General features: G+C 52.7%; 1 protein-coding gene across 2 annotated transcripts in view; it reads right to left on the reverse strand.

Moving 5' to 3' along the window:
• The window catches only part of Stk32c (serine/threonine kinase 32C), an 81,944-nt gene that overhangs the window by 1,410 nt on the left and 61,038 nt on the right, over positions 1 to 19,496 (reverse strand). The window contains exons 3-11 of one of the 2 annotated variants that reach the window (XM_008823150.3): positions 13,299 to 13,450; positions 10,407 to 10,580; positions 9,478 to 9,515; positions 9,298 to 9,387; positions 8,748 to 8,851; positions 8,056 to 8,172; positions 6,912 to 7,037; positions 6,693 to 6,824; positions 227 to 294 (exon numbers count right to left, since the gene is read on the reverse strand). In XM_008823150.3, the coding sequence (XP_008821372.1) occupies positions 227 to 294; positions 6,693 to 6,824; positions 6,912 to 7,037; positions 8,056 to 8,172; positions 8,748 to 8,851; positions 9,298 to 9,387; positions 9,478 to 9,515; positions 10,407 to 10,580; positions 13,299 to 13,450 (1,001 nt within the window). The other variant, XM_008823151.3, reaches the window with a different exon arrangement.

The raw sequence follows: 19,496 nt of genomic DNA on the forward strand, positions 1-19,496 counted from the left end.
CTGCTAAATACGTCCTTGAGATTCTGGTCACTGAACCTAGGTCCATCTAGAAGGTTCCCAGGGAGTCCCCACAGGGGCCACTCTGTCTTCTGTAGCCACTGGTGCTTGGTCTTCCCAGAGGACGGGGCTGTCCTCAACAGGCCACATGCCTGCTGAAACGTCTGTGCCATGTAGCCCCTTACCCCCTTCTCTACTCCCACTTCACCCTCCTCACATACACACTCACTTTTCTCTGTTAAAAATCACGAAGTCCTGCTGGATGGCATCCAGACAGTCCTGAAGGTAGTCGTTCTCCTGTGGACAGAAAAACCTTCCAGTGACCTGTACTGGACACTGGGCAGTTCCTCAGCCCTGCTCCCATTGCCCACTCTTGGAAGGAAACTTCTGGCTGCCGAGAGCTCTGCTATTCAGAAGCCTACTTCCCGTAAATTTGCTGAAGACGAGCTTAGGAGTGGACGTTACACAGGAGAGGTCAGAAATGACAGTTACCTCAGCGCCCGGTGCTTGATGAACCTGCAGGTGACCCTGGTCTGTGATCTCGCCCTGAAGGCGACCACTTCCTTAAGATCTGTCTCTGCTTCCCAGCCTCCCTCAGGACCTTTATTGTGACTCCCAGCTCCATGGCCTGGCTGGATGATGGACCCACTTGGGTCAGAAGGGCATTTTCCAGGATGCTGCAGGCGCAGCTAATGGGCACCAGAGGTAACCAGGGTAGTGGCCTGGGAGTGGCCTTTAATCAGAACATGAGGCTGAGGAAGGACGTCTGTGGGGCATGAGGACTTTCTCCTGCTGGCGTGAGCCCTGTGGTCAGATTTCAAAACACTATCAGACAGTTCTTGGGAACCCAGAATGGGGCCCAGGGGAAGAGGACAGATCATCCTTGGAAGATGCTGAGAAAGTGCACACACAGACTGAAGAGTAAAGGTCAAAGAACCTACAAGATGGCCACGTTCTAGTACAGTGTGGTAAGGAATGAGCTGGCGGGGGGGGTCTTGGGGTGGGAGATAAATAGAAGCCAGCCCCTTGTGTTCATGGTGATAATGGCACACAGAAGAAGCAGGAGCCTGGGGGCTGCATTGACTCAGAGGAGGAACATGGGCTAGCCACACCAAGACCAGGGGGTGAGACAGCAGATGGGGCCTGAAGTGGTATCCAGCAGAACCCAGGGCTCCTGATGGTCAGATAGATCAGGATGGGCAAAGGCCACCACCAGCTGTGTGTGTGTGGGGGGGGGGGTTACCTGCTTGCTTTCCAGATCTAATTCTACCCTCAGACCTATAACCCATCATCTAGGGGAGTGATATGCCCTTGTGAGGAAGGCCAGCTAGTTCACAACAAATGTATGCCGAGGAGACCTGGTACCTGCATCTGTCTCCACAGAGGGAGGCCTAGTCTTCAGAAGTTTGCTGAGCTAACCCTCAAGTCTATCTCACAGGCCCTTCTGAACATCCATGTCCTGAACATCCAATTGTAAGCTGTTGGAGTCCTTTGCCAATCCTCACGAAACCACCATAACCTAGATCTCTCTAAAGTCTTAGGGTGGCCAGGGTGCAGGAATATGAACAGTTGGCTCCTTTGGAGCAGGCCACTTCTGTATCACAGTCCGCACTCTCTGGTTGAGGGTCCACCTACCATCATCCATCCTAGTCCTTTCTGGCCTCTCCCCTCCATAGTGACTACTCCTGGGAATACTTTCTGAGTAGCTCTGAACATAGGAATCTTCAGGCAGACAGGCATCTTTGGAGCCTGTGTAAATTCTTAGACTATGCACCAGACTCCACATGTCCCCCATGACAACCAAGACTGGGAAATGGAGGTCAGAGTCCCTAACTCTGTCACAATAGTCCTGCTAAGGGGCTCAGGTACAACCCCCAAACCACTCAGAATTCACAAAAATGCAAGGGGCCTAAAACAGGCAATAATCTTGGCAGAGAAGAACAAAGTGGGAAGAGTTGTAATTTCCTGTTTCAAAACTGACTTCGAAACAACAGTAACCAAGATGCTGTGCTGGGGGAGGACAGATTGATGGGGTAGGACTGAGTCCATAAATAAACCCTGCTGTTTATGGTCAATCAATGTTTTTAAAAAGCAATTCAGTGTGAGAAGAATCGCCCTTTTAACATGTTTCTGCAACTATTAGATATCCATATACAAAAGAATGAAACTGGACCCTTCCCTGACACCATGTACAAAAATCAGTTCAAAGTGGATCCTGGACATAAATGCAAGGGCTGGAGTTATAAACAGGCAGGGAACTCCTCATGACTGCAGGCTCAGTGATGCTTCCCAACATGGTTATGCACAAGTCACAGATGTACTGGGGCGCACAGAGTGACAGGGTTTCCTGCTGCAGAGGAGGCCACTCCAAGAAAGAAAAAAGAGCCCAAGGAGAGTCAAGCACGTGAAAGTCATCCATCTGACAGGGCTTCATCCAAAGGCGTAAAGAAGTAACTCCTAAGAAAACAAAAACAAAAGGATTCTGCTGGGCTCTGCTGTGTTGCCAACTTGGAAGCTGCCTCTCATTCTTTCACCAGAAAAGGCTAAACCAACTGAAATTCAACAACTCTTCTTGGACCTGTTAGAGAACTGAAGACAGAAGACCACCAGTGCCCCCGATCAGAAGACAACAGAACCCCAGCTGAGATATGCCTCCTTGAATTCAAAGCCACTGGGGTTAAGAGCTTCAGGAACACGCCCACAAAGACTCTGAGGGATCCTGAGGCTGAGTGGACAGTGCTCCTGGACACAAACCACAGGACCCCACTTCTTTATGGGCTTTAGTCCAGGAAGCTAGCAAGTATTAATGGAGAGTTCAGAAAGGTTCCCACTTGGGTCTGGCAGAGGAGGGAAGAATAATCACGTGACACACCCCCAGAGATGGGAATTCACGTGGGAATTGAGGTCCGGGGAAAACAACATCACATTGGGAAGGAGGTTTTCAGACAACGCCCCCTGCCCCAAGCCCCACAGCCTTGTTATCTCACCTAAGGTGGGGGGGAAGAGCTGAAAAGTGCCAGTGCGGATACACGGGTTAGTACAGACCACAGAGCCTCCCCACCAGCACCAGCGGGCTCCAGCACAGTGTCAGGTCATAGCACAAGGCCATGCAACCCAGGGCTTCTCTGAGGACTCAGGGAGGCTGAAGGCAGCAGAGGAGGCAGAAAGAACACTAGGAATCTAGACTCTGTGGCCTGCAGCTCCAGCAGATATCAGATATGGTCTGCTCTGCCTAAAGGCTCTTCCACTTCAGCTGCGACTACCTCACACCACATCAAGATTCCAGCAAAACTCACAAGGTATGTGAAACGGAACACAAATATAAAATGTAAAACACACACCAGGATCCAGCAGACATGACAGAGATGTTGGAATCATCAGGAGTTTAAAACAACGGCGATGTACACGCTAAGGACTCTAATGGGAGACTAGACAACGTGTGAGAACAGACGGGTCAGGTGACAAAGTGACAGAACCAGAAATGGGAACAGAGCACCAGAAATGAAGCCAGCCTCTGCCAAGCTCAGTGGGGACTGGGCCACAGAGGGAAGCACCACTAAGCACAGAGAAACATCAACAGCAACTTCCCAGACCACACTGCAAAGAGGAGAATTTTTAAACATAGGATATCCGGAAGTCTTTGGATGATTTCAAAAGGTTTAAATATGCATGAGAGGGGAACCAGAAGGAGCAGGAACAGTGTGGATAATAACGGCTGGGGATTTTCTGAAACCACAGATGAAGAGGCTTAGAGAACACCATGCAAGATAATGAGGAAAAAAGCCCACACTGGGGTGTATCTCATTCAAACCATAGAAAGAACAATGACAGAAAAAGCCTTGGAAGATACCAGAAGGAGGAAAAAAATTCCACTTTCAGTAAAACAAAGAATCACCAGATTTCTTGTGAGAGACTATGCAAGAAGAATAATGGTGTGGGGCATCTGAAGTGTTGGAAGAAAAGCCTTGCAGAGGACCCGGGTTTGGTCCCAGCATTCACAAGGCCGCTACCAACCATTTGTAAGTCTAGTTCCGGAGGATCCAACACCCTCTTCCGCAGGCACATGGGTGCCCTTACATATATGTAGGAAAAATACTCATACACATAAGATAAAAATAAGAAAAGAAGTGAAACTGATGAGCTCAGGGAGATGAAGGAAAATCATAAAAAGCTCAATGAAAACCTGAGGTAAAATGGGAAGAAGAACACAGGGCAAGTAGGCTGGGTTAAGCACAGCGAGTAAGAATCCAACTGTGTGAGGCATCGCTGTTGATGTGAGTGGTCCAAATACAGCTAAGGACAGACACTGTCAGAGTGAACTTGGAAGCGTTAATCCGGCTTTAAAAGAAATGGAACAGACATTTTCCCAAAAAGAAATGTCTAATAAATACAAAAAGATCTCTATTAGTCAGAGAAATGTGAATCAAAACCAACCATGAGGCTAGGTGCTTGCCTAACGTGCAAAGCCCTGGGTTCCATCCCTAAGACTGCTTGGTATTAAAACAGACCATGGTATAAAACCAAGCAGGTTGGTACATGCCTATAATCCCAGCACTCAGGAGGTAGAGGTAAGAGGATCAGAAGTTCAGGGTCGCTCTGGGCTCCTAAGTGAGTTCCAGGACAGCCTGGGCTGCACGAAAAGATTCAGTTTAAGAAAAAGAAAAGTGAAAAACTCCATGTCTTCACGCTCAGTGTGATGGTTACAACTTAAGATGCAAACAAACTGAACAGTAATGAGCTCTCGAGGACATGAAGAGTCAGAGCCCCATCATGGCTGGTGGGAACAGAGAATGGCCCATCTACTTCACAACACACTGAAAACAAAGGTATAAAGGTTTCACATAACCCAGATATGTCATGCGAAGGTCCCCCTCAAGAAACATGAGAATGCACCCATACAAGGGCACATGAACACCCACAGCAGCGTCACAATGGTCCAAAAGTGGAACTTGCCCAAATCTGTCAGCTGACAAATGACTGAGCGAAACGGGATATATTCATAAACAATACAAAAATGGAATATCATTCACAATAAGAAGAAATGAGATGCTGGCACATGGAGCAGTGTGGGCCAATCTTGAAGACATAGTGCCAAGCAGGAAGTCAGTCATCAAAGACCACATGTACCAGCTCATGTAGGTGAAATGCCAGTGCAGGGAAATCCACAGACAGGCAGGTTAGCAGCCTGCAGGGGAGGGGCGGGAACAGCTACTGGTATGGGGCTTCTTTCTATGAGAAAGTCCGCTTAGGCTGTGATGGATGTATACCCCTCTGAGAGTGCTAGAAACCACTGGTGATGGGTTTTTAATTGGGGGGGGCTTTGTGATTTGTATCAGAATAAAGGTCTTAATTAAAGAGCCTCAGTTTCAAGGTTCTTAATTCTCCATAAGAACATGGAGACATTTTCTTGGTGATGGCTTTCCCTCAGAACATCTCCCACCATCAAATGCCCCAGCACCAAGCTGAGCACCTCCATATACAGGTGTCTAACCTCACTGGTTCCCATTCACCGTCTCTAGAAGTCAACTGGCATCTGCCCACTCTCTGTGCTGATCTCATGTGAGGCACCCAGTCACATACAGAGCCAGTTCCTAGTCCCGAAAGCCCTGGTTCCAGGGACTGGGGTGAAACCTTCCACCATCCCTTCATTTAGCAGCTGACCCAGGAGCTGTCAGACTGCAATTCCACCCACCAACACCAGAAGAGCCATTGGAAGTTGGGGGACGGAGAGGACAGGTGTCCCATTTACCTACCCAAACCTGAAAACTTGAGGCACCTAGGGGATGATCCCAGACTTGCACCCCACATCAGTGAAGAGGGGACTGATGCCCATCTGCTCAGGAACTAGATAGGGCCCACCAGGTCTGGGAAGCTGGGGTTGGGGTCCTGGGGCACTCCAGAGTGTCCTTCACAGGCTCAGACAGGCCTAGGGGTAGGGTAACCACTGTCATCAGCTGTCACCACAGCCTCGTAGAAATCAACACACAGCAGTTGCTTTTGTGTACAACAGCTATACAGCTGGTATTAGGGGCTAAACTGTGCCCTCATCCTCCCACAAAAAAGAATATGTTCAGGATCCAACCCTTATCACCTGGGACTGTCTTTACTTAGAAATAAGGTCTTTGCAAATGTCCCCAACTTGGGACAAGGGCATAAGGCTGTTTTGTGGTGTCTAGTGAGAAGAGGAGGCATAGACACACAGGGTGGAGGCCAGTGACAGTGAGGGCAGAGACTCAAGTAAGGAGTCTGCCTGCCCAGGAATGCTCAGGACTGACAGCCATCACCAAGGCCAGGGAGGCACAGAAAGGTTTTCCTTCCCCTTGAAGAAGGAAAACCTTTAGAGAGCACAGCTTTGCCAGCACTTTGACTTTGGGTACTGGTGCCTGGGCACTGACACGCCAGGATATAGCTACACCTGCCTGCTGTCCCTGCACTCGCTCATGGCTGGTCCTACAGGTGGACATGGTCTAGCCCATTAGGAAAGAGTCAGCCAATGGGGGAAGCTGTGTGAATGGGGAGGGGTTCGATGGGGAAGCTGGGACAGGTAGAGGGAAGGTCTTGGGCCTCCTCGGGACTTCAGGAAGACCACCTACCATGCTGTCAAAATGAGTGCCCTGCCCAGAGGTCTTAATAGCACCACAAAAGGGCCTTACACATCACACACAGAAGATCCACAGCCTGAGCCCCACACTCACCGACTGGGAGCTGTCTCTGCTGCTGTCCCGAGATTTGTTTTTGGCCAGCCGCTTCTTCTTCTTGTGCAGCGGCCTGGACTCGAGAATCATCTCCTCCAGCTCAAAGGTGGGGTCACAGTGCAGGCGGCCTTTCTGTGGAAGGACAGGGTACTGAGCCCAGCCTGCGGGTGCCACCCCACCTAGCCAGCCTGGAATCACCATCTGAGCATGCAAGCTTACATTGGGCACAAAGCCCGGCTCCACCTTCTTCTCACTCAGGTCATCCCACAGCACGTGGGCCAGTGACGGGGCCGTCTGCATGTCCTGGAGGCTGGAGAACCGGTGCTCAGGGTTCACGGTGAGGAGCTGAAAGGAGGCCAGCCGTCAGACAGCCCCACAGGATGGCCGCCTCCTCCAGGCTGAAGCAACCACTAGAGGCGTCCACAGGTGTGAGGCTTGGCACCTCGGTCTTTCAAGGGGCACGTGAGCAAAGAGGGCATCCGTTTCAGGCAAAGCAGCGTTGCCTAGGGACCGTCTGATCTGCCTGCCCTGGTGCCCAAGGACAGCAGAGGAGTTGCACGGACATCCTGCCAGGATTCGCCAGCAGGTGGCAGCAGTGGCCTGGCTACCATTCTGCTGTCTCCTGTAATTTTATGGTAGCCCAACTAACTACTGCAAAGCCATTTCCACCACCTTGTGGAACCGCCAAACCCCAGAAACAACCAGGGCAGCAGGTCACCAGGATCCCTCTTGCTTGACCAAGAACTGATAAGGTTTCATGTATAAGCCTTTCTCCACACCTGTCCTGACTGAGGGCTCTGCTCTCACTCCATCCCTTTGGATGGACCATTTAAATAAGGGCTCTCCACATGGGTAACAGCCCCCACCCAGCCCCTGGCCATACAGTGGCCCTGTGTAGACAAAGCTCAGCTGTAGGAGGACCTGCTTTCCTTTTTGCTTGCACCCTGGGAGTGGTACCCCAGACCCTATGTAGATTTCAGGATGGGAGCAGAGGCAGAGGGACCACAGTACACATGGGCACATCCTCCCACACATGGTTCATCCATTCATTCTCTGCCTTGGTGTGACCATCTGTGAAGTGGGGTGCTAGCCTGACACGTGGGCTCTCGACAGGCTCATAGACAAGAGTATGCCGTGATTCAGGTCACCGTAAGGGTCCAGTCAGGCTGGCAGAGAACTCAAAATCTGCACCTGGCCCAATACCCTTTCCTGAGCTGGATGATGATCTCAGAGTGACTGCCTGGGAAAGGTCATGGCAGTGCTAGTGAAGGGATCTGTGCTCACGAAATGATGGGGTGCATCCCTGCTCTCCAGGAACAGTGAGTGCAGGAGTGGTAGGTGCCCTGGAGGGGAGGGGGCTCACCTTCCGCAGCAGGGCCACCATCCCCTTGGACCAGGTGGGCAGGTACTGGACGCTCACGGTGCTGAACAGCTGCACCAGTGACTCCACAGCATTGCTTGAGTGGATGTCATAGGGTCTCTGTGGACAGGAACGTACTGCACCAGGTGCTCCTCATCTCCACCGTTCCCAGACATGAGCGCCCAACACCCCGAGAGCCCCCACCTCCACTCCTAAGTGCAGACCCAGCTCAGAGCAGTGTCCACCTGATCCAGAGCCTGAGGAGGTGGAGCTTTGCTACAGCCCAGATGCTCATCGGCCAAGGAAGCACATCCTGCCTCCAGGACTGGGGCCAGGGTAGATCAGTCCCAGAGAAGTTTCCAGAAGCAGTCTTCCTCAGGGCTGGGGGCCCATGGAGTGGCTGATGGTCCCCCCAGAGAGGACACAGAGGGCAATAGGAGAGCTAAGCAGCCTCCTGCCTCCTGCCCCTGGACAGAAAAGTACACCCCCCCAGACCTGCTAGTTCTGAGGAGGTACCTGCCAGACACTGCTCTGTCCCCCACTAACTGCTCCAGGAAACTCTCTTGCTCAGGCATCCATCCCAGTTGCTAAAAAGCCCAAGTTATCTGAGGTTTTGGGGGCAGCCTCCTCCCTTGCAGGGTCTCAACCCCTCTGGGGCAGGGAAGTGGCCAGTTTGGGGCCACAGGGCTCCATACCCATCCTCGTAGCAGCTCGTAAGCCATCACCCCCACCGACCACCAGTCCACCTCGAAGGAGTAGCCAGTTCCACCATTGACGAAAGAGTGGAAGATCTCTGGAGCTTTCCAAGAAAGAAGAGGAACAGCTGAGCTATGGCCCTGATGACTGGACACCTCACTGCAAGGCCCTGAAAGCAGACTGGACCAGAGCTAAAGGGGAACTCCATTTACCATGCTTCCCTGTTCCACCTGTGGGGAGCAACCCCTTTCTAGAATAGTCCCCAGCAGAAAGCATCCTGTGTATGGCCAGACCGCTTGGTTCAACCCTTGGTCCTCTACCCCATGAATGTGTGTAGGATTTTTGTGAGGGTGTGTGTGTGCAGTGGGTTGTCTTATTTTCCACCCTACAACTCTCTTGTACATTTTCAGATCTTTTCACATGTACCAGACTAATCATATAAAGAGGTCCTGTCAACCCTGCTGTGACTTCAGAGCTGACTATGGAGTGAGGACTGAGGCAGAGACATAGGCCTGCATGACCAGGTGTCATCTGAGACCTTGGGCTTACCCATGTATGGCTTGGTCCCTGCTAATGCTGTTGCCCTCTCTCCATCCTTTATGATGGTGGCAATGTTGAAGTCGGTCAGGTGTGCATGTCCTGCGAGAAGAGGGCAGGCATGGCTTTCCAGGTCCTTGGTGGGGTGCCTGCCCTCCCTCCCATTGGTGTCCTGGGGTTCCTGACACTCACCTTGCTCATCCAGAAGAATGTTGTCAGGCTTGACATCTCTGAGAGGGCAGAAGGCAGGAAGAAAGGGACCTGAACGAATGCCATGCCTGTCCTGACCCCCAAACCCCTTCACCAGAGGCAGAGGCCTGGAAGGTATGACTTGGTATTTAGGATGACACAGGGTCCTAATGGACCTGGCAAGGGGTGGGGAGAAGCCCCCCCTTTTCAGAGGGCACCGGGGCAACCCAGAAGCCAGCTGCAAGAAAGCCACCAGCACCCAACCTTCTGAGTCAGGTGGCCAGAGAACATCTGGGACTGCCCAGACAGTCCCTAGAGCTGGAAGTCCCTGGGGACAGCAGCAGACCCTCCTGGCCAGGCTCCCACAGTGCCCATCACCAGAGCCCTGGGACTGCCTGGAAGTGCAGCTCTTATTTTGCCCCTCTGATAACCTGGCCTCAATCCTCTCTGCCCTGAGTTCCAGGGACACAGCTAGTATTCAATGACCACTGCACACCTGAATCATGACCACACAACATAATTCCCAGGACAGGAAGGCAGAAATCAGGTTTATTTGATTTGTAACACACCTCAGTTTGTTCTGAGGCTGCAGAATTTCAGTCTAATTTCTACTTCCTGATTTCACCTGCTTTCTAATTAGATGTTTCCTAATTCCACCTGCTTTACACAAATGCCAAAATCAGTGTGAATTCCCCAGGATGTGGTAGGATGGGTAACTGAGGCCCTGTGGTTCATCCAGGAGAACTAGGTCCTCTGTGTCCAGACCCAAATGGGGTAGCTTGGACAGGGCCCACCCCAGGTTCCCCTTAGGGAAGGGTGGGCTGAAGAGCCAGACCAGGCTCTGCTGGCATGCGGATGCCCCTTGGGTGGCCTGACCCAAGGTTATTAGCAACCACCCAACCTTAGCAGGTGCCCCACCCCACAGGACACACCTGTGGATGATGTGCTGGCTGCGCAGGTAGTCGAGGGCCAGCGCCATCTCACAGATGTACAGCCTCACTGTGTCCTCCGAGAACTGGACGTTCTGCTGCAGGTGGTAACGCAGGTCTCCACCCAGAAGCAGATCCACCACCATGAACATGTCCTCCTCATCTTGGAATGAGTACCTGGGGGCGCCAAGGGAAGTCCTGGTGTACGGATGGCTGGGGAGCCAGAGCCACGGCTTCTGCCGCAGCTGGTACTTCCTTTTGATCTGAGGACCACAGCCCTGTGCTACCATCGCCATCCTGCCTGAGACACTGACTAGACCCCAGCTCAGCGCTGTCTGCACTGAGACCCTGGAGAAAACAAAACAGGAAAGCCCCTGTGGGTGGCTCAGCAGGGGCGGCAGACACCGGTGAGCGACAATCGGAGAACAGAATCACAGTGCATGTTCCTGGGTGGTTTCAGGCTGCTCTGGTTTTCTATGGGGTTAAAAAGGTCAGCCTTAGAGGCTTGTCGAAGAAAGAGGAAGGGATCATGGGAGACAGTGCCAGTGGCGGTGTTGGTGGGGGTGATGGTGGTACCAGTGATAGTGACGGTGGTAATTACAGTGATGATTATAGTGGTGGTGATGATTGTGTTGGTGATGATCGTCATGGTAGTGATAGTGATGATGCTGACAGTGATGGTGCTGCTGCTGCTGGTGGTGGTGGTGGTATATGCTGGTGGAGATGAAGGTGTTGTGATGGTAATGGTAATGGTGATGGTAGTGATGATACTGCTGCTGCTGATGGTGCTGGTGATAGATGGTGCTGGTGGTGACGGTGATGAAGATGCTGATGACAGTGCTACTGGTGGTGGTGATGATGGTACTGGTGATAGGGATGGTGGTGGTGCTGGTGGAGGGATGCCAATGGTGAATGGTGGTAGCGGCAGCAGAATTAAGGACCTGCTTCCACTTCGTACCTTCTTTTGTGAGCTCTTAGTGTAGCTTTAATCTTTAAATAACTGGATCTTTCATAAAGAAAGTCAAAGACAAATCATTTTCATGTAATGACCCCTTCCTGCCCTCCATGGTGGAAGGTGTCCTGAAGAAGGTGGTGCGGGCAGGCGGTCAAGGAAGGGGTCGTGTAGCAAAGAGACTCAGAATATTTGGCTCCTAGAGGGGCCAGGGTCCTGGACAGCAGCCAACAAGAGCACGTGGCCTCCCCCACTGGAGGCCCAGTCATGGTGGCCCCCTGTATATGGCTCTGGGTGGCAGGTGACATCTCCTGGAGGGCCAGTGTTTGGAGAACCCACTGCAGCAGGGGGAAGCACAGCATCTGAACTGACGGCTTGTGGCCTGGCTCACACAGATACTTACACAGTCGCAGATGGCAGCACTAGGGACAACCTGCCCCACACAGGTGAGGAGACTAAGAACAAGGTCAGGTATGTGAACCATGGCACAGTATAGGACTCAGTCAGGAATCCATATGCCTGACCACTAGGATACACTGCCTTTCAGAGAGCCTGGGGAAGGGGCATGGCTAAGGACCAGAAGAGGAAAATCCTGCTCTTTCTTTTTTGCAAGAAGCCTCAGTGCCAACATTGCGTCCTCACCTCACAGTGAACTCTTCCCTCCTACTGACCTACCCCTGTGTGAGGATAAGTCACACCCAGGCCTGACCTCCTTGGCCACAACGTGACAGATGCAGGTTTAAGGGCACTTGGTGCTTAGACGGCACCCCACTTTAGAATGTTGCCCCAGAATACTGAAAACAAGATGGGATTGTGCACCACAATGATGCCATCTACCCCCATCACCCCTCAGTCTGCCTAGAAAACTGCCAGCCACAAGCTCACTAGGGTTTCTGTGAGTAAAAATGGCGGCCACACACACACTTTCTCAGCCTGGACAGCCTGAGCGCCACCAAGTTCCAACTGCCTTGATCAGGACTCCAATTCTGCCCAGCTGCCTGAAGAAGGCAGGTCCTGCCACTGCTCTGCCCATCTCTTGGTCATCATGTAGCAAACATATGTGACACCATTCCTAAGCTACGCTGTGTGGCCTCTGGGAAGTGGCCATGGTCTACTCTGAAGTTTCTTGAAAGCCCTACTTATGTCAGACTGCAAACAGCTGCTTCGGATTCACTGTCAAACAGAATGCACTTGCTCTCCATTTCCCCAAGCTCCAGCTGACTGCTCTTTCCTGTAAGCTCTGCTAATGGATACTGGTCACCTATGGGGGAGAGGCACCTATGTCCTCCAGAGGCTGCTTGGCCAGGGATTCCTGCTGCTATGGACCCCTGTGACCCACAGAGCCTCTGCCAAGCATGCCCAGCCAGGAACACAGCATACAGCACATGGGCCCATTACGGGAAGCTGTGATGGAGAACTGAGTCAGAAAAGATGCATACATTAGGGAGGACTCCAGAGTTAGGAAGACCCCTGAGCTAAGGAAGAACCCTGGTAGGGAAGACCCTACATTTGGGGGGATCTCTGGGTTGGGCAGGATCCCTGGGCTGGGAAGGACTTGTGGGTCAGGGAGCACCCTGCAGAGAAGAGTATCCTCAGTCAGGGACGACTCCTGGAGAGGGAAGGACCAACTTCCAAGAAGCCTGCAGATTCTTATACCTGTGGTACTCATTTTGTGCAGGAACCTCAAGGTCAGCCCCTAAACTTCCTGAGTCCAGCGCCAGACCCCTGTGGTATCACATCTCCTTTGTATTAAACCTTGGGCTTCCAGCAGACCCTGGGGAAATTCTGTATGAGACCACACCATGGGGCCCTCAATAGCACAGGAAGATGAGCAGATGAGCAGCAGGGAGGAAAGGGGGTCCAAAGGGTGTCTGAGCCAGAGAGCAGCAGGACCCTCTGTGCCCTGCGGGGTCACCCCTGGCAGGTCCATGGGGCAAGCTCACCAGAGGTTCACCAGGAAGACATGTTCAATCTCCTGCAGGATCTCCAGCTCCCGGAAGACGTTGCGAACCTCATCACGCTCAATGCACTGCTGCTTGTTCATGTACTTCATGGCGTACATCTTCTCTGTGTCTCGCTTCTGCACGATGCACACCTGGAGGGTGGAGGGCAGTTCAGCAGAATGCTGGGGAGGGAGCTCTGCAGCCCCTTCCACCTCCAACACAGCCCTGAAAGGATCATGGTTTCAGCCATAGCAGGATGAGGCGATGAAGAGGCACCTTCCGCAGACTGGCAGAGCCCAGCCACAGAGCACTTGGACAAGAGCCTGCGCTTCATGGTAGGCTGCCTGTGTGAGGAGCACTACACTGGTGCCTGAGCCCCTCACTAACCATGACCTGGGTAGGTACCGCACCTTTCTGAGCCCCAGCACCTCTTCTCCTGGGGTCTGGATCAACAAGTGACTTTGAGGCTATTGGGGACTGTTGTGGTTTGAGTATGAAACGTCCTTGACAGGCTCATGTGTTTAAAAAACTAGTCTCCAGCTGATGGCTCTTTTTGGAAGATTGTAGAACCTTTGGGAGGTAGATTGCTGGAGGAAGTAGGTCACAGGGGGCAGGGAACCTTTAAGTTTTATAACCTAGCTCTCCTTCCTGTCTGTTCTCTGCTTCCTGGAAATGCCTTCATAGACCTACAGAGTGTGATCCTTCCCACCACAGCAAGATCTGTCCAGGATGATAGGGTCTCTGCTCATCCCTTAAGGACAGCACCGAGCATTGTGCCGTCATGGTCAACCACCAGCACTGGCATGGCTAACACACTGCCTATCAATTGCTTCGCAGAGAGGAGCAGGTCAGGGGATGAGGTGAGGAGAAAAGACACTGGCATCTCTCATGGTCAAGGAGTGTCAATCAAAACCAGGGACCAAGATTCCAAAGGGAAATCAGGAGTTAAGACACAAATTGCTGGTGTACAGCCAATACCTGTCCCCACTGCAAGCCACAGTAACCCTTTTAAAGACCAGTGGCCTCAGTAACCAGAGCCATTACTGAGGGTTTCCACAGCCTGTGACCTCCAAGTCTTCATGGCGCACCAGGCAGGGTCTGAAGGATTCTGGACCTTGAGGTAGGTGAGACTCCCAGGTGCCTCACCCAAAGGCAGGTGGCCTGGAGTTGACCACACACTTCAGTGGCAATGGTCTCTTGACGAAACCTGTATCCATCCCGAGGAGACCCACGTTCCTTCTCTTGTGAATGTACCCAAGATAAAGGGTCTCCACAGCTCCTGAGAAGCAAGCAGACTTCAAGCACCGTGCAGCCAACAGCTTCCCGGCATGGACAGGTTAGCTCAGCACCTGTCGCACAGTCATTGACATGACATTTATAGGACTTTCAATGATATGCAACAACTTCTAGACAGCAAGCAAGAACACTAAGCTCCACAGTGTAAACTGGGTAGAGTGACACACCCAGTAAGCTCCACAGTGTAAACTGGGTAGAGTGACACACCCAGTCTGCACAGAAACTAGAAGCGAGCCATGGAGACGGAAGCAGCTGGTGGTGGACAGAAGCTGCACACACATTTTGGCTGTGGTTTCTGTCACATCACTCTAGAAATCTGGCAGCAGCTGATGGTGCTGCTGAGCAGTTCCCTATAGCAGTGACGTCAGGGTTGCCTGGTGCTCTGGTCTCCAGAGTCTGTGCATGCAGTGTCTGAACAGCTTCTCTCTGTCTGAGCCCTACATATCCTCCCATCATCCAGACACAGAGCCTCCCTAACCCTGGCCAGAGTTTCCGAGTCAACACTGCATACATAGCACCTTGCCCACAACACTATAAGCCCGAGGGAGGCTAAGCCTGAGGTGTGATACCAACAGGCATGGAGGTAGCACCTGTGTACCTCTAGGAGTCCATCCACTCAAGCACAAACCCAGCGGTGATAGGAACCTGGCCTCGTTGCTGTGTAGGTCACAAAGACTCCTGCAAAGCTCTTCTGTCAACTGCTTCTGCTGGGACTGACACCTGAGGAAGACTCCAGCCCAGGGATGGCGGCTCACCCTGGACATATATCAGCTCTCACCTCCAAGCCCCGCCCCCCATCTTAACACTGACTACTGCCCTGTGAAGGACTGAGGCTCAGAGAGCAGACCTGAGGGAGCAGGTGTGGGGCGCAGGATCTGTAGGGTGGCAGAGTGGGGTGATGACCCCTCAGGGTGGGCGCAGGATCTGTGGGGTGGCAGAGTGGGGTGATGACCCCTCAGGGTGGGCGCAGGTGTGGGCACAGGATCTGTAGGGTGGCAGAGTGGGGTGTTGATCCCTCAGGGTGGGCGCAGGTGTGGGCGCAGGATCTGTAGGGTAGCAGAGGGGGGTGATGACCCCTCAGGTGTGGGCGCAGGATCTGTAGGGTAGGAGAGTGGGGTGATGACCCCTCAGGTGTGGGCGCAGGATCTGTAGGGTAGGAGAGTGGGGTGATGACCCCTCAGGTGTGGGCGCAGGATCTGTAGGGTAGGAGAGTGGGGTGATGACCCCTCAGGTGTGGGCGCAGGATCTGTAGGGTAGGAGAGTGGGGTGATGACCCCTCAGGTGTGGGCGCAGGATCTGTAGGGTAGGAGAGTGGGGTGATGACCCCTCAGGTGTGGGCGCAGGATCTGTAGGGTAGGAGAGTGGGGTGATGACCCCTCAGGTGTGGGCGCAGGATCTGTAGGGTAGGAGAGTGGGGTGATGACCCCTCAGGTGTGGGCGCAGGATCTGTAGGGTAGGAGAGTGGGGTGATGACCCCTCAGGTGTGGGCGCAGGATCTGTGGGGTGGCAGAGTGGGGTGATGACCCCTCAGGGTGGGCGCAGGATCTGTGGGGTGGCAGAGTGGGGTGATGACCCTTCAGGGTGGGCGCAGGTGTGGGCGCAGGATCTGTAGGGTAGCAGAGTGGGGTGATGACCCCTCAGGTGTGGGCGCAGGATCTGTGGGGTGGCAGAGTGGGGTGATGACCCTCAGGGTGGGTTGGGCGAAAATCCTTTGTGCATCTTCAGCTCGTTTGAAACAAAATGCCGGCTGGGGCTACAGCTCACTTGGTAGACCGAGTATTCACACAAAGCCCTAAATTCAATCCCCAGCACTGCATAAAACTGGATGTGGCGGTGCATGCCTGTAATCCCAGCACTTGGGAAATGAAGGCAGAAGGATCATACATTCAAACTCCTCCTTGGCTGCATAGTGGGTTCAAGGCCAGCCTGAGCTATGTGAGACTGTATCTGAAAACAAGAAAAAAAAATGAGGAGAAAATGGAAAAGAAGAAGAGAAAAATGGCCCACAATGGTCTCCACAGGTCCGTTTGGCTAGCTGCCCTGCATATGGGAATGCAAACCCAGGACCTTCCAAGAGGGCCTCAGACAGTCAGGTTTAACGCATTTCTCAGTGTCCCTGACGGTTTTCCGTGACCGTCAAACTAAAGGAATTACCCAGAAATCAGACTGACAAAAAGGAGGCGGCAAAAGTCACGGGTTCCAGCGATTATGCAAATGTGTCTGAATCAGTGCAGTGCACCAAATCATCTGCTCATTCACATCTACTCTGCAAGTGTTTTCTCAGGACTTCCACCCTGTGAAAGGCAGCTGATCTCCTCGCCAACCCAAAGTCCTAATATCCCAGAGGGAAGCTGCAAGCAGGGCTCTGAGGGACAGGTAGGGCTCCCACGAGAGCTCCTGGCAGGGTTCAGAGAGAACTTCAGGGCTCAGAATGCCTCAACCACCCACGAGTGGCATCTGGTCACTTCCCAGAGTCTACCTACCCCAGCCTAAACTCAGCACTGGGACAAACCCAGCCAGGTTCCCGTGTACGCCTCCAAGATCCCCACAAAGTTCTGACTGGCTTTCAGCCTAGGTGGTCATCTAGGAGGCCTGAGCCTGTATAGATCCTGATACCACCACCTCCCTCAATGATTCTAACAGACAGAGGGTTACATACTGCTGTCTGGATGCACAGAAGGGCCCACAAGCTGCTCTAAGAGTAGGCTTGACTGGAGTGGGGTGGCCTCTGGGCACCTCAGCTCAACCTAGGACCAAATCAGGACCAGGCAGCTACTGTTGGCTACTGTCCAGTACCTAACCACTCAACAGCACTGCCCACATGGTCTTCAAGTCAAGTATATCTGGGTACAACCACAGTCAGACGAGGGAGTTAAAACTACGCCACTCTGGCACATTGACTGCTTTGAATTATCAGGCAGAAGCCAATAGCTGATAATCCTGTCTACTAGAAGCAAGCGTTGAAATTCCCTTCTGTGCTGGGAGGAAAGCAATGTCTTTACTCAGGACAGGAGACCAGGATGGGAGACTGTCTAGACCTTATTTGATAGATGCTCTTGTTCAATCCTCCCACATGATCTGGTTGCTTCATCACAAGTTAGTAGCTGTGACACCTGTAGCTCTTGGTCAGACTACCTGGTCAGCTGGCTGCCTTCAGTACTGCCTGAGTGGTGGCCCTCATCCCCACCACCCTGAAGACAGAAGAATTGCTGCCCTCTTCTGGCTCAGAGGCTCTGTCCTACGCCACCGGGTCCCTCTGTACTGTCCCTTCCTTTGGGGCACTAGGTCAAGTCAGCAGTACCTACTATCTCCTGGGCAACATGCCAGATCAGGAAATCCCTCTCCTGGGAAAGGAGCTTATGATGTCTCTGGATTAAGATGTCTTTAAAAGAAAACTGTGACTCAGATATTCCAGGCACCGGGAACTGCTACGGAGACCTAAGAACCTTGGCCTCACTTCTCTTCCCTGCTGGTGACAGTGGTTCCTGCCTGGCCTGGTCTGTGGGCACAGATACAAGGACTGGAAGCTCATTTGTCATCTTGGTTCTCTGCAGCCCTGGAAGAGATACTTTGCAGGGTTCTCTGTGAAGACTGCTGATCAGGGCTGGACTTTTTACCCTGGGGCCAGTCTTGGACCTGGCCCTCTGGCCCAGGTCTCTCTGCCTCAGCTCCCTGGTCACGAGACGGGCTGCAGAAGACTGCCCGCCTCAGTGGAGCAACCCCATTTTCCTCCTTCCTTCTGAACTCAGACATTTTTAGGTGTAGACACACTCTGCCACAATCTCCAGTACATGGAGTCTATCCTGAGCCTTCTATGAAGCTTTGGGGGTTGCCGTGCTCCCACAGTAGAACATCTAATGGCTAGCACATGGCCCTGAGTCTGGAGCCCTCTCTCTGAGACTCACTCCTCAGAGTGAGGCAAGGATCTTTTATCCTCCCTCCCTTTCTTGGACCAGAGCCACTGGGTGAGGGGATGTGTCATAGAAGAAAGGGTAGCTTATAGTATGCTTAGCGTAGACTGGTAAAAAGCACTTCTGATGGTCCCTGAGGGGCAGCTTGTGTGGATTCAGACTGCAGAGCAGTGGGTGCTGGAGAATGTAGCCAGTCACCACAGGTCCCAAGTTGATCTTCTCCAGGAAGTGGGCAACATGGATCACTTTGCCCTACTCTATGAATGCGACAGGAAGAGCTGGGGGTGGGGAGAGAGGACACTCAGATACCAGCTGTGCAGATAAAGCACTGCTGAGGGCATGAGAGACCACCCATCTCAAGAGCGATCGAGAGCAGCAGGTTGGTAGGCCACAGTGTGAGAGCGACAGGAAAACACATGACCCCGTGTTGAGCTACTCACCAGAGCTGAGACACTGAGCGATTTTTTTCCTCAACTACCTACAGTCCTTTTTCAAATTATTATTTTGAAAGCCTGTTGAAATTTTCAGAATGAAAATAAGTGTCGACCGCAGCAGGCCACCAGCCCGCCTGGTCGCAGCTCCAGCACTGTCTGACTACTCCCAGGGAGCAGAATTATGGACCTGTCTGTCAGAGCCCAGGCCAGTTGGAGCACAGGCAAAGGGGCTGTTCGTTCCCCCAAAACACACTTCCAAGCAGGAGGTGAAGAAGGCCAGCCACTTGAGAGGCAGAGGCTGGGAAGCCACCTTCTAGGGGTTGCTGTCCCAAGGCCCTCCTGGCAGGTGCAGAGCCTTGAGCTATTCTGTCCCTTTTGTGATTTCCCTATGAAAGCTGCCTGCATAAGTCACCCTCCTCTCTGGGGTCTAGCATGCACACCCACCCACACCACAGGTCCTGTCTCCAGGATTGCTGGAGAAGAATACCTTCCCTCGGGGTGAAGAACCCCCAAAGTCACTGCCAGGGAGACTTCCTGGGATTGCCATTCCACTGGCC

This window comes from Nannospalax galili, unplaced genomic scaffold (genome assembly GCF_000622305.1).
Source record: "Nannospalax galili isolate Female #2095 unplaced genomic scaffold, S.galili_v1.0 scaffold49, whole genome shotgun sequence".
NCBI lineage: Eukaryota > Metazoa > Chordata > Mammalia > Rodentia > Spalacidae > Nannospalax > Nannospalax galili.